This window comes from Cololabis saira, chromosome 3, assembly GCF_033807715.1.
Source record: "Cololabis saira isolate AMF1-May2022 chromosome 3, fColSai1.1, whole genome shotgun sequence".
NCBI classification, from domain to species: domain Eukaryota; kingdom Metazoa; phylum Chordata; class Actinopteri; order Beloniformes; family Belonidae; genus Cololabis; species Cololabis saira.
The window spans coordinates 12,732,103-12,745,487 of record NC_084589.1 but is presented as its reverse complement, the minus strand read 5'-3'; the positions used below and the strand labels follow the sequence as shown (position 1 = coordinate 12,745,487).

Here is a 13,385-nt window from a genome sequence, read left to right as displayed (position 1 = left end):
AGTAAAATGGATCACTGCAAAAACTCATCTTAAGAATATTTGTCTTATTTCTAGTTATATCTAATTTTAGTAAAAAATCTCATTACACTTAAATCAAGACTCATCACTGGAAAAAACAATTTTCACCAGTTTCAAGTAGATTTTCACTTAAAATAAGTAGAAAAATCTGCCAGTGGAACAAGATTTTTTTGCTTGTAATAAGATAAATGTCCCACTGGCAGATTTTCCTACTTATTTCAAGTGAAAATTTACTTGAAACAGGTGAAAAAAAAATGTTTGGTGTTATTTTTCTGGTGATGACTAAATGTTGAAATAGCAGTAAAACCACATTGATGAAATGACATAAGGGATGGAAAGGAGGGATGGCAGTTTTACAGGGGGGATGATTTTGACTTTTTATTTCAGGAGGGATGCCATCCCCCCTCATCTAGAGTACTGTCTATAATATACATTAGATTTATTAAAGGCGCCTTTCAGGGCAGTCAAGGTCACCTTTAAAACATTGATTAAAGGAGCAAAAAGTACTATATATACACAGTACAGAGCAAAGGTTTGCACACTTCTCATTCAAACCCATGGGGACGTGTGTCAAGTTTTGGTCTGTACTGTATATATAAAGATGTTAGAACATCTGTCGTGTTACACTTTGTTGAGAATGAACACTTGAGTACTCAATAATTTACCATCCTGGGGAAGATCATGCTGGACCCACGTGGTTCATCCACCGGTTAAAACCAGCCACAGCCCTAATATGTCTGAGCCTAAAACCTCTCAAATGTGAACATCAATTGCAGTCAGCAACGATGCATTCATCACAAGAATTTCAAGATGTGAGTATTTTCAAAAGTTGAAACAATCTGCTGAAACTTTAATGAGACGTCTGCGTTGCCACAGAGATGTGGTGCAGAGGTTCCCTGTTCAAACCTGTTTGTTAGTCTGTTCACAGAGGACGTTGTAGCAAAATCACTGGATAAAACCCTTGTGATAGCAGGCAATCTGTGTCCATCAGTTCCATCACTACAGAAACAAAGGAGTGTAGGTTCAGAGCGGCTGGGTTTAAGACCCTCTCCACAGGGTGTGCCTCTTGAGATCAATATTGCAGCTTCATGCTGCAGACTTTTGAAGTAGAATAAATGGAGCATGATGGGAAGCGTGGAGGTAAATATAGCTGGGTTATTCTACTCTGAAAGCATTCAGTGGAGTTTTGTAACTTTCACAGATCCAGATCAGACTTGGACCAACTTATTTGAATTGGCAGCGACTTCAAATACTCAAAAAGACCTCAAGTACAGAAAAATGTTATTTTATTCTTATATTTAGGGTAGTGTTTTACAAAATAAAAGATTTACTCAATTCTGAAGGTATGAATCCATGATTTTATTAAAAATCTGTTCAGACAGAGCTTGACAAGTCCAGCCCTTGGGACTCATTTCTCCACAACAGTTCTTGTTTATCTCTCATCCACTTCCATTTTAAACATGAAGACAGACAGCGAAAAAAGTGTGGAAAAAAGAATGGTAACAATTCCTTTCTTGGAAAAAAGTATGTGCAAAATGACAAAAAAGAAAGCAACATGCAGCTTTTATCTCATTAAAAAGGTGGGAAATAAAACACCCAAAGAATTTACAATTCCAGATTTTGCCAAATAGCCTGAAAAAGAACACTTCTATATTAAACTTCTAAAACTGACCATGCACTAATCATTTAAATGAATCAGTACCTTAGTATTCAGCAAATCATCTGATATACAATAAGCCAGGAACATCTAATTACTTCAAAAGCTTTAGTGATTTTTAGAATTGACAGTGAATATTTGTCTCCAGCTTGTTTTGAATCATCTATAGTTTTATAAGTAATGGAAGAAAGAAATACATCTTCCGAAATTACTTCAGTTTCTTTACGTGGAAACGTTAGTAATGTTTCATAAATTTAGAAAACATTTCAATGTTTCTTAATGAGATCCTAAGACAAAACTGGTGATATCGTAAGTTTTACATGTTCAGGAAGCAAAGATTTATTTTTACCGTCTTATTGGGCTACAGTAGATAACTCGTCATTCTAATGTGTCTGCACACTTTTCAATCATAAAAAAGGGAGATTTCCTTCCATTATAAAGCAATAAAAGCACCAATGTGGATCGATTCCTTCAACATCAAAAGAGGAAAGCGGTGGAGAAAGAATGTTAAACCAGTAGCCGTGAGATCAACGCAGAAAAACCCACCAACATGCCTCCTCTGATCATTTATCCAAACTCCATTTGCTAACTTCCAGTCTTCATTTTAAAGCAGAGTTCCAGTGTAATGAGGGAGACCATGTGAAATATTAAGCAACATTCATTAGAAAAGAAAGACATTTTCCGACTATGAAAGACATAAATATAAAAACACAATAATCAGAAAAATCAGAGGATGCCACTGGTACACAGTGATGCTTAAAATAAATTACACACTCCTTTGTCATTTGAGGCCATTAAAGGACAAAGAAAAGAGGAAATGTTTTCCATATTTGAGTTTTAAAACGCAGCACAGGTACCCGTTTATTTACAAATGTTCCCAAGGACATATAAAGAACATTTTCTGACGCTACCTACCAGATTCAGAGTCTTAATGATGCCTCCTGAAGCCGTCCCTGACCTTTGCTATAAGATGACGCAGATCTAAATTTGAATAGTTTGTCACATGAAGAGCGAATACACCAGATACGTTATCTGCTCTTGAGACTGGTGCACTTTACTGAGGTGAAGTGGGAAAACAGACCAAAATGGCTGCTGGTGGAGACAGGAGTGGGAGGCGGAGGACTGTCTGATAACAGAGAAGTAGTTTGATAATGATCCTTGCTTGTATAACATTAATGATAGAATAATGACAGATCTAGTGTCCCCCACCACCATTCAAATCCCTTTAGTTCAAAAGTGAGTGTTTTGAAAACGTTAAGAGAGCTTGACAGCAATCTTCTGCTCCTTCTTCAGCATCCTCTGAGCATCTTTCTCTATCTTTTTCCTCTGCTGCTCTAAGTACCGCTTTTCTCTCTCAGCCATCTTCGTTTGCCTGATGAAAAGAAAAAAAAAAGAGGCAAAACAAGCAGAACTGTAAGTGATGTCCAAAGAGCAATTTATTTGAGCAGACAAGCTGCTGCTGGTGGGGAAAACAGAACCCTGCCCTCTCTACAGTTCAGGTTTTAATAACAATGCACACTGACACCTGCTGGCCAACACATGTAACTACACTCTAGTTAAACAAAAGTGTTTCTGCTTGTGGGTTAGGAACAAGGTTAAAGGAGAACAAATCAACACGAGTTTTTGATGTAAAGTTGGAACAATAATTCATGTGGTTTCTACCCAATATAGAACCCAGCTAACAGTCAAAATACAGTTGGTACGTTTTATTTATTTTAATGACACCTGTGTATTAGAGAAAATAGAGCAGTCTTGTGTTTGTCACTTACATCACATCTGAGAAAACTTGCTACTGACAAGATCCTTTAACCTGAAGCCTCACGTGTGTGTAAACGGAGGGACTAGGAGCTCCCGAGACAGGAATGCTCGGCTGTATTCTAGCTTTCTTTTATCATTTAATGTTTATTGAGAATAGACAGATTATTTTCTTCACTATTGCCAAGTGTCTTTGTCATTTACAAAATCTACCTTCAATACAGATGTCCAAATGATGGTCTTCAATAATGAAGTTGAATCAAAAATAATGGTGCTCAACTCCAGCCCCAATTTTGAGGGTTTGTGACTTGGACTTGTGCATTAGTTCATAACTCTGAAATGATTCCTCAGATTTTCATTGATCTTTATTTATCTGTAGTAATATGCCATGCCCTTACTTGGTATAATATCTCCATTAAATAAAGTGTTAGTTTAATGCAAGATGCATCTTCCTACATGTCACATGTTGAAGAACAAACTAATGTCCCTATAATCCCACGAGAGAAAGTGACCCTGGGATTATCTGCTTTGCTTTTACTCCAGTGGTAAGTAAGTGCACTGCTAAGTGTTCCGTCTGTAAAAGAACTGATACAGTAATTTGTTTTTTTCCTCGGTTTGTATATCAGAGCCGTCGAGGAGACTGCATATGTCATTAGGGGCCTCGCTGACTGATGAACTGCACTTAAATCTCACTTGATAATCTTCTTTCTCAGGCTGCGGTCTACTGATGCTACAACTGGACCCACTCCGTTTGTTGGTTTGCACGAGCCTCGGTTAAGTGATGCCTTTCAGTTCACTGCTAACAAATATACTACAGCATGTATGCTTGGAGATGCTTGCATGCATTTAAAAAGCTGACACCTGTGTCCTTTGTACTGGACCCAATTTAAACTTGACATGAACCAACAGTGGACTGGTATTCTGAATGACTTGAACACTGGAGGATGTCAGCGCCAGTGTGCAGGGTAAGTGGGATCAATACTGATGAGTTTCATTTTCTCTTGCTCTCGTCCCATTAGCAGTCAGCTGGTGGGTTCAGCTGACAAACTGGGAACACAGATGTGTTAATAAATTACCTGAGGACCTCCTCTGCCTCCCAGGCTGCATCTGACTCATCCTCCCAGGCGTTCGTGTTTTCCTGCCAGGTTTCCATTTCTCCCAGTTCAGCCTGTGCAAATGGATCGTTTCTGGTTAAACCCATGCTTTCAATTATACAGTTTTATTATGTGGCATTATTATTGTCATTATTAATTATTATCAACATTATTATTATGTGACAACAGGCTAAAGAACGCAAGTCCTCACTTCGGGGGGGGGGTGGGGGTAGGGGTAACAGGTAGCCACTCACCACCTCATAATAATAAACAGTTGCTGTTTTTTCCTTTTCTTCAACAGGAATACTTATCTATCAAAATGGTCATCATATGTGCAATAACCTGTCAACCACAGTGCAATAGTTTTAATTTAATCTTACTAATTAACTTGGTAAATTATCCACTGTTCACTTCTATATTTAATCATGTGTTGTTGCTTGCTGTATAAGCTGCTGGAGACTGAATTTCCCAGAGCGAGTCATCCCAAAGGGGATCAATAAAGTTGAGTCCAAGTCTTATTATAAGAAACATGATGTATTTGAACTGCATTTAATTTCAGCCTGCTCTGCAGGAAAAACATACTGGTTGGCTGTAAATGTTCTAGGCAGTAAGGGCATGGTAGAAGCGGGTGGGGAGAAAAGCAGCGTGATATGAGTGTGTGTGAAAGCGTGACTCACTGAAGGTGGACTGAAGGCCATCATGTCCTGAGAGGCTGCCAGCCTGCTGGAGAACCCCGCTGAGCCGTCAGGCACCAGGTAGTTCAAAGGCTCCCTCTTCTTCAGCACGATCTTCAGAGAGGAAAGCAGAGAAAAACCACACCTCAGACCTAAAATTAGACCCTATTCTGCACCCCCGTGCAACTGTGTGTTGGAGCACAAGAGAAAGTTGACGGTATGTGTTAAATTGAATGGGAAAGGGTTTTAACGTGTGCGTGTTTAAAAATAGCCCAATTAAAATAAATGCTTTTACAATACATGTCCTAATACTGAATTGTGTTATGAATTGTGAATAACATCAGCTGTGTGTGTGCGTGAGAGTGTGAGTGAGAGAGAAATAAATAAGTGAAAACACAGTTAAATAATTTGTAAAAAAATACATATATTTTGTTTGTAGATATGTGAGACCTTGGTCACCACCTGCACTGCTGTCAATATATTCTCTAAGACGACCATCCTACAATGAGGAAATTCCTGAATGAAAAAGTAATCAATGGCGGAGCCATTCCAGGATTTCACCAGCTTCAAGAGAAATACTTGGGAGCAGTATTGTAGCATAACAGAGTCTGTTCTACCTCACTTTTATAAAGCAGGAAGCAATTATTTAATTTTACAATTTTGTGACTCAGGAATGTTTGAGCCTTGCTTAAATTGAGACAATAAAAAATAACTAAAATTTGCACTGTCTGTGATGCAGCTTGTTTCTAGCATGCTAGTTTATTATAGGAAGTCACTAAAATCTCTTTTATTCAGTAGTAGCCCAGTTAGAACAGGAAGAATCACCTTTATTACATTTCCTGCATATTCTGCAACTTTTCGCATATTTCACAACTTCCTGCATATTTCGCAACTCCCCGCAATTTCACAGCATAAAAATCATACCCTGCATATTTCATCGCACAATCAAGGATTTTTGCCTGCATTTTTCTGGAGGGTTTATAAAATGATGCTGGACTCACTTTCATTTTGATACACTTTCCCAGACCATTGTCATTACTGTAAAAAATGTTTTACTGCAACAAAGTACATCAGTTCCTTCACTCTACTCGTTAAATGGCTGACTCTGTTACGGGTCAGGACCACGCCTGCAACACCGGTGGTGAACTCAGTTACCAAGTGCCTCCTAAAATGAAGATGAAGATGGGTCCTGAGGACTGGAGCGGCACATGATCATGTTAACTGGTACTGGCCGGGTTTCTTCTTCACTGGAAACAGCTGATGACTGTTTTGATTAGTCATGTGAGTAACGAGTATGCTACACAAGAATTATTCAGAAAAATGCTTTTTCCATCTTCTTATGTGTGTTGACTCCTTTTCAAAATGCCAAAAACCCATGTTAAGTGAATGTAAAAACATTTATGTAAATTGTTTACTTTTTAAAGTTTTCTAATTGTGTGAAGCTTTTGCATTTGTTTTCTTGGACTTGTGACTCCTGCGTCTGCAAACCTTCTGTGTTTTCCTGATGGTGGGAGCCATGTCTTTGAAGTAGTCGAGCTCTTCCTCCACATCGTTGGAAGCAGGGGGAACGTTTCCGTTGCCGCCTTCGATCTTAATACTTGTTGGAGCGTCTTCATCCCAAGAGCTCCACTCTTCAATTTCTGGCTGTGCATTCTGGATGGTGACCACAGAACAATAAGATGATGATGGTAAGACAGAAACAAACATGAATGCAGATTTAGCTTCAGTTTCCTCCTCAAACACCAACCTCGACCCCAGAACTTCATAACGCAGCACTAACCTGTTTTGGTAAAGACGATGAGAAGTCAACTGTCGTTGGCAGGGTTATTTGATCACCACTGAGTTTGCGGCCCCTTCCAGTCCTTCAAAGTATTAATTGAAAAAGAGAGAGAGAAAAAAAAAAAAACACATCAAAAACATCAAAAGCAAAAAAATAGATACTAAACACCAATGTCGTTTTCCTCGATGAAGACTGTCCTACCAGCAACTTCACTGTTAGTTAAATTTTTTTTAAACTCAAATCTCCACAACTTTGCACTTAAAAAGGGAGTTTGATTCTACTTTTACTTAAACATATATGTGAGATATAATGTTTAAATGTAGCACAAATACACCTGTATATGTGAACACATCCCATCAGGCAGTTTTCACATATGCAAAGCAGTCCTGAAATTTCCCAGAAAGGTAGCATCTGTGTACAAAAATGTCTGCAACATTTCCCCTGGATTTCTTGAGATCATTTTGCATTCAAGTTACTGATAAGAAGTTCAGAATATAAACAACTGAGGCCGTGTGGACAAGAAAGGCAGGATTAAAACTGAAGATGTGATGTGTAAACACCTGGGCCTGATGGATGCCATAGCTGCCATAGTTACGAGACGTAATGAGTGAGACCACCTGTGTGATGGAGGTATCCCATCCCTCCATGTCATATGATAAAACGTCATGCTATGTGTATTAATGTTTGTGATATTCTCATTTAGGAGGATTCCTTGGCATGCAGTTCTTGGTAGCTATGGAAGTCAGTCCTGCACAAAGCCTGGTACATAAATCAGCAGGGGGGACAGTACCACAAACAGGCAGGCTGGCTGTCAGGTGTTTGGTGGTACTCTGAGCACTGCTAACATGTTTGCAAGGTGGAGTGGATTAAAACACTTACTTGTATTGTGTGACAAAAGATTGTGCTGTGGCTGGTGAGACTTATTTATACTTCCTGGATCATACCAAGTGTGGGAAGCAAGAGAGGGGTGTGACTCTATAATTATCTGCAATTTGTGTTGATGGAACCACACAGAGATCGGATGTGGGCCAATATAAATATTATAATTATAGTAAGGGGGATGATGTAATATATTATTTAAATACTCTTGGCCAAGTGATGAGTGTTATGTGTATGTGTGTGTAAACTGGATCCCTATGCGGGTAAGTGGTCTTGCCCAATCTATGTGGGGAGGGTATAAAAGAGCTCAACCGGGGTGGTGAAGGTTGTTGTCAGTGGTCTGTCTTATGGTATATAATAAAGCCCATACATGGGTTAAACTTTATTTCTGCCTCAGCCTCCTCACTTCCCCTTATTTAAGCCCGCCATTCACAACCTGACTTGCTGGCACCTGCACTGTCTTTTAGGAATAGTTCTTTAACTTTTTTAAATCATTCCAGTACAAGATATCATCAGTTAAATTGACTAAATTCATGTTGGTATCATCTTAATTGTTTAATTCAGAGTAAAGTCTGGTACTATTGGGACAATAGGAACGTTTATATCCGAGCTTATTGTTATGCAGGAAATATTTTCAATTTGAATGGAAAGGAAATTTCTGGTCAAACTCCAGAAAAGCTTTAAAAATAATAGCTTTCTATTCTGTTGAACCATTTTTTCAGAGACTCACATGTAATTGCACAAGTGCCTCAAAAGCAAGTGAAAGGTCTTGAGCTGATTTCAAGAATGTTATTTGCATTTGGAAGGTGTCAGCTCCTCAGCAGTCAAATTAGCGTTTTGCACTTGAAACAGGCTGATACGCATTTCCCCAGAAATAACATGTTGCAACAAAGTGGACTGGAATATCTGGGGCATATCTGCTGGTACGACATGAAAACCTTATTTACGCAACATCAAGTTCAGAAGTTTGACGTTTGTGAGGAGATAACCAGTCCCCACCCATATTTCATGGCATTATTTACTTCTCGAAACATCTGGTTTAATAGAATGATGCTATAAGATGGACATTTATTTTATTCCTTTCTCAAAACATGAAAATGTTATTTCGTAAGTTTATGTAATGGTAAAGGCACATTATAATTGAGGAAAAGGCAGTTTCAAAAAAAGACCATAGTGTCGCTATAAACATCAATGACACTGAAACATGAAACTATATCCGCACCTGAAAATAAATAGCCTACAATATGGAGAACACAAATATCCAGAGGGTTTTGTTTTTTTTTCCCGCTGCATCCATCTAGTTCCACTCATCTGTATTCTTCTGGTGGAATATCGAAGCATTCCCAAGTGAGCCAATATATATAGAAAATCCCTCAAGCGTGCCCTGGGTGTGCAGCAAGGGCTCCTCCTTGCTGGACATGCCTGAAACACCTCCAAAGGGAGGCATCTTCATCTGATACCCAAACCACCTCAGCTGACTCCTGTTGATTGATGTGGAGCAGCAGTGACTCGGCTGCGAGTCCTTCCAAGATGACTGAACGTTTCACTGTATCTCTAAGGGAGAGTCCCGCCACCCTACGGAGGAAACTCATTTCACCTGCTTGTGACCGCAATCTTATACTTTCTGTCACTACCCACAGTTCGTGACCATAGGAGAGGGTAGGAACACAGATCAACCGGTCAACTGAAAGCCTTGCCTTTTAAAAATCACCCCCTTCTTCACCATAAGAGACCAGTACAGGCAGGTTAGTACCGTAGATGCTGCAGCGATCCACCATTCATCTCCTGCTCCATTCATCCCCGACCCGTGAGTTACAAGATACTTAAACTTCCCCACTCGAGTCTGCATCTCACTCCCAAACTGGAAAGGTCACCATTTAACATAATCCGCTCCTTCACACTCGGCTGCGAACTGCTCAAAAGAAAGTGAAGATCAACAAGTCCAATAACAAAACACCGCTTTGGTTCACATCAGAGAGGCCGTTCTCCCCAATCAAGCCCTCCAGGTGACACCTTCGTTACCCATGTGAGCGTCCTCTGGAAGAACTATGGAGTCCCCAAAGCCAGGTAAACCAGGTATCAGCATGCCGAGGCCCACGCCTTCGGCTATTGTCCATAAGACAGCACATCGGACCAACGCAGCCCTTTTTGAAAGTGGATAGCTCAGAGGAGGGCAAGTCTATGTTCGGGCTGTGCTGGCTGGGCCCCATGGGTTAACACCCCTCCGCCACCTGGCCTCAGGGTAAGACCCAAATAACCCACGTCTAGACGAGGGAGATGCCGTTCCTCGATTTCTATTTTCCATGTTTGTCCAGAAAACTCTTAGTCTTCCCCATGAAACAGTGTATGTTTCGAGACACTACTAGGGGCAATTGACAACTCAATTCAATTTTATTTGTATAGCATCTAATACAACAAATGTTGTCTCTAGGATCTTTCCAGAGACCCAGAATATAAACCCCCGAGCAATTATTACATAAACAATGGCAGGTAAAAACTCCTAGTGGGAGAAAAGCCTTAAGCCAAACAGTGGCAAGAAAAAACTCCCCTTTAGGAGGAAGAAACCTGGACCAGGACCAGACTCATAACAACAGAGGTCGTTGGGATTATTCAGGCACGCAAACCCCTCCGCCACTATAAAGTAGGAGGAAAAATATAAAGGACTTTACTCATTAGTTTCAAAGATGCATCAAAGGCATTTGATCGCATAAATCATTCTAAATTGTTTTTAAAGTTACATCAGAGAGGAGTGCCTGACACTTTTATAAGGATCCTGTCCTATTGGTACTCTAACCATAGCATGCAGATCAAATGGGGAAATGCTGTCTCTGCTACATTTGGGACAAGTAATGGCGTTAGACAGGGGGGGCCTTTTTAATATTTAATATTTACATGAATGATCTCTCAGACCAGTTAAGAAACTGTAAAACAGGTTGCATGGTTGGCAATTAACTTATTAATCATTTTATGTATGCCGATGATCTTGCAATTGTGTCACCTAGCAGTGCTGGGTTTCAACAGCTTCTCAATATATGTTCTAATTATGGTGTAAAATTTGATGTGAATTATAATGCTAAAAATAGTTATGTTCTTATTTGCAAAGTAAAAGGAGATAAGGACCTCACTTTTCCATCCTTTTACCTGTCAGGACAACTGCTTCCTGCTTGCTCTGAAACTAAATACCTGGGTCACGTCATCACTGATGACATGACAGATGATGAAGATATAAATAGACAGCGTCGTATTTTATATATGCAGGCTAATTCGTTGACCAGAAGACACACACACACACACACACACACACACACACACACACACACACACACACACACACACACACACACACACACACACACACACACACACACACACACACGAAGAAACATACTGCATGAAAGTAGGAATGTGTCAGGTGTGCAGGTGATCTTACCTGCAGATGAGCCTCCTAAAGAAGGACAGGATGCTGGCTAAACATGTGCAGATCTTGAACAGACGGAACTGAGCGATGGCCATGATGAAACTGAGCTGATGCGGGGGAAAGAGACGACATTACAGCTTTTAGTTATAGCTATTATTGTTATACATGTGCAGTATTGCGAGCTTTAGACACGTCAGTGTTCCCGCAGAGACACTGACGGGTCGCTGTTAAATCACATGTTACTGGAGTGTATGAACAAGTGGTCATTCAGCAACACCAGCAGTGTAAACTAACTCCTGTGCTTGCATTGCTTGTTTTTTTCCCACACCATACTCACCGAGCAAGGTGCAGATACACCGCATGCAGGCAAAAAGGTTTCTTTTTCAGAGTCTAAACACAGAAGTTCAGCTATTTGCTAGACGTGGCTTGCTAGCTTAGCCGGCTGGAAAACATGATACTTGTGAGCCTTTAACAGTCTCTTCCATGCGACACGTGGGCACTAACGAATAACATCGCCGTCACGACAGATCCACGGACGTGACAGCGTTCCCCGCCAGCGTGGGGAGTTGGGAGCGTGTTAAATGTGTGTCGTTGCTGGTCGGCGTCCCCGGGCTGCCATCTTTGATCTGGGAGGAGAGAACGAGCACTGACGTCACCGCGGTGCGTTCAGGGCGGTCGGAATATAGAGACTTCATACGACAAACTTTGAACGCGTCTTGTATGTTCATACCATGGATGTATTATGGTTCATACATACATACACATACATACATACATACATACATACATACATACATACATACATACATACATACATACATACATACATACATACATACATACATACATACATACATACATACATACATACATACATACATACATACATACATACATACATACATACATACATACATACAGTACTCGAGTTGAGGGGGGATGACATCCCCCCTGAAATAAAAACGGTCAAAATCATCCCCCCTGTAAAACTGCCATCCACCCTTTCCATCCCTTATGTCATTTCATCAATGAATGTGGTATTACTGCTATTTCAACATTTAGTAATCACCAGAAAAATAACACCAGAAAAATAACTTATTTGACAATTTTCATCTGTTTCAAGTAAATTTTCGCTTGAAATAAGTAGAAATATCTGCCAGTGCGAAAAGATTTATCTTCTTATTACAAGCAAAAAAATCTTGTTCCACTGGCAGATTTTTCTACATATTTCAAGTGAAAATCTACTTGAAACAAGTGAAAATTGTTGTTTTTTCCAGTGATGAGTCTTGTTTTAATGAGATTTAATTACTAAAATGAGACATTTTAACTAGAAATAAGACAAATATTCTTGTTAAGATTTTGAGTTTTTGCAGTGATCCATTTTACTTATCCTGTGAAGGACAGAGTCATATTGATAAGTTCAGAAAACTGTTTTTTATTTTTGTGTTTTGATGTATTTGATGTAAGCCCAGTGGATATTTAAAGCTTACAGAAGGCTGCATTTAACTGCTGCTATGTAATTCCTGCAGTATTTCTGCAGGTGTTTTGGTCAGTGTTATTATTTGTAATATATTATATTATTTGTAATCAGCACAAATTATCTGTCCCCATATGATAAAATCCACCATCCCCCCTGATTTTTTTTTTACTACTCGAGTGCTAGGGTTGCCAACCGTCCCTTGAAAAAATTAATCGTCCCGTATAGTATTTATAAACTAAAGTACACGCCCCGTAGTGAGCTGAAAGGGGGCGCACTTCGTCCCGTATTACTGTGAGAGTCAAAAAATAGTCACGAAATGCCAACGGAAAATGGCATTGAGCTGTTGAGTTCATAAATTGTTTCTGTTTTACTACAACTGTAGCCTGATTGTACGTACTGATTGATATGAGCATTGCGGTTATCCAGTTTTACTATTGCATCTCAATAACGGAAATTTGTCACATTTAAAAAAATATTTTACCCATATAAACAACAGCGCAACACGGAAAAAATCAGTTATTTAATGTTTTTACTCTTGAACATCCACGTGTAAACATAAATTGTTTCGTTGTCAATTTATGCGTCATCAAAAAATTAGCCAATCAGCGCGCGTCTTTGGCGGAAGTGGCA

At 39.6% G+C, this 13,385-nt stretch overlaps 1 protein-coding gene across 1 annotated transcript; it reads right to left on the bottom strand.

Moving 5' to 3' along the window:
* Positions 1 to 1,314: 1,314 nt before the first annotated feature.
* On the bottom strand, positions 1,315 to 11,906 carry ebag9 (estrogen receptor binding site associated antigen 9). The gene is made up of 7 exons (XM_061716251.1): positions 11,613 to 11,906; positions 11,288 to 11,382; positions 6,979 to 7,060; positions 6,687 to 6,851; positions 5,202 to 5,312; positions 4,507 to 4,598; positions 1,315 to 3,047 (listed from the first exon to the last, which is right to left on the bottom strand). Exons 2-7 carry the CDS (start codon positions 11,368 to 11,370, stop codon positions 2,930 to 2,932), a joined length of 651 nt encoding a protein of 216 aa, XP_061572235.1. The 5' UTR covers positions 11,371 to 11,382; positions 11,613 to 11,906; the 3' UTR covers positions 1,315 to 2,929.
* Between the last annotated feature and the right edge of the window lie 1,479 nt (positions 11,907 to 13,385).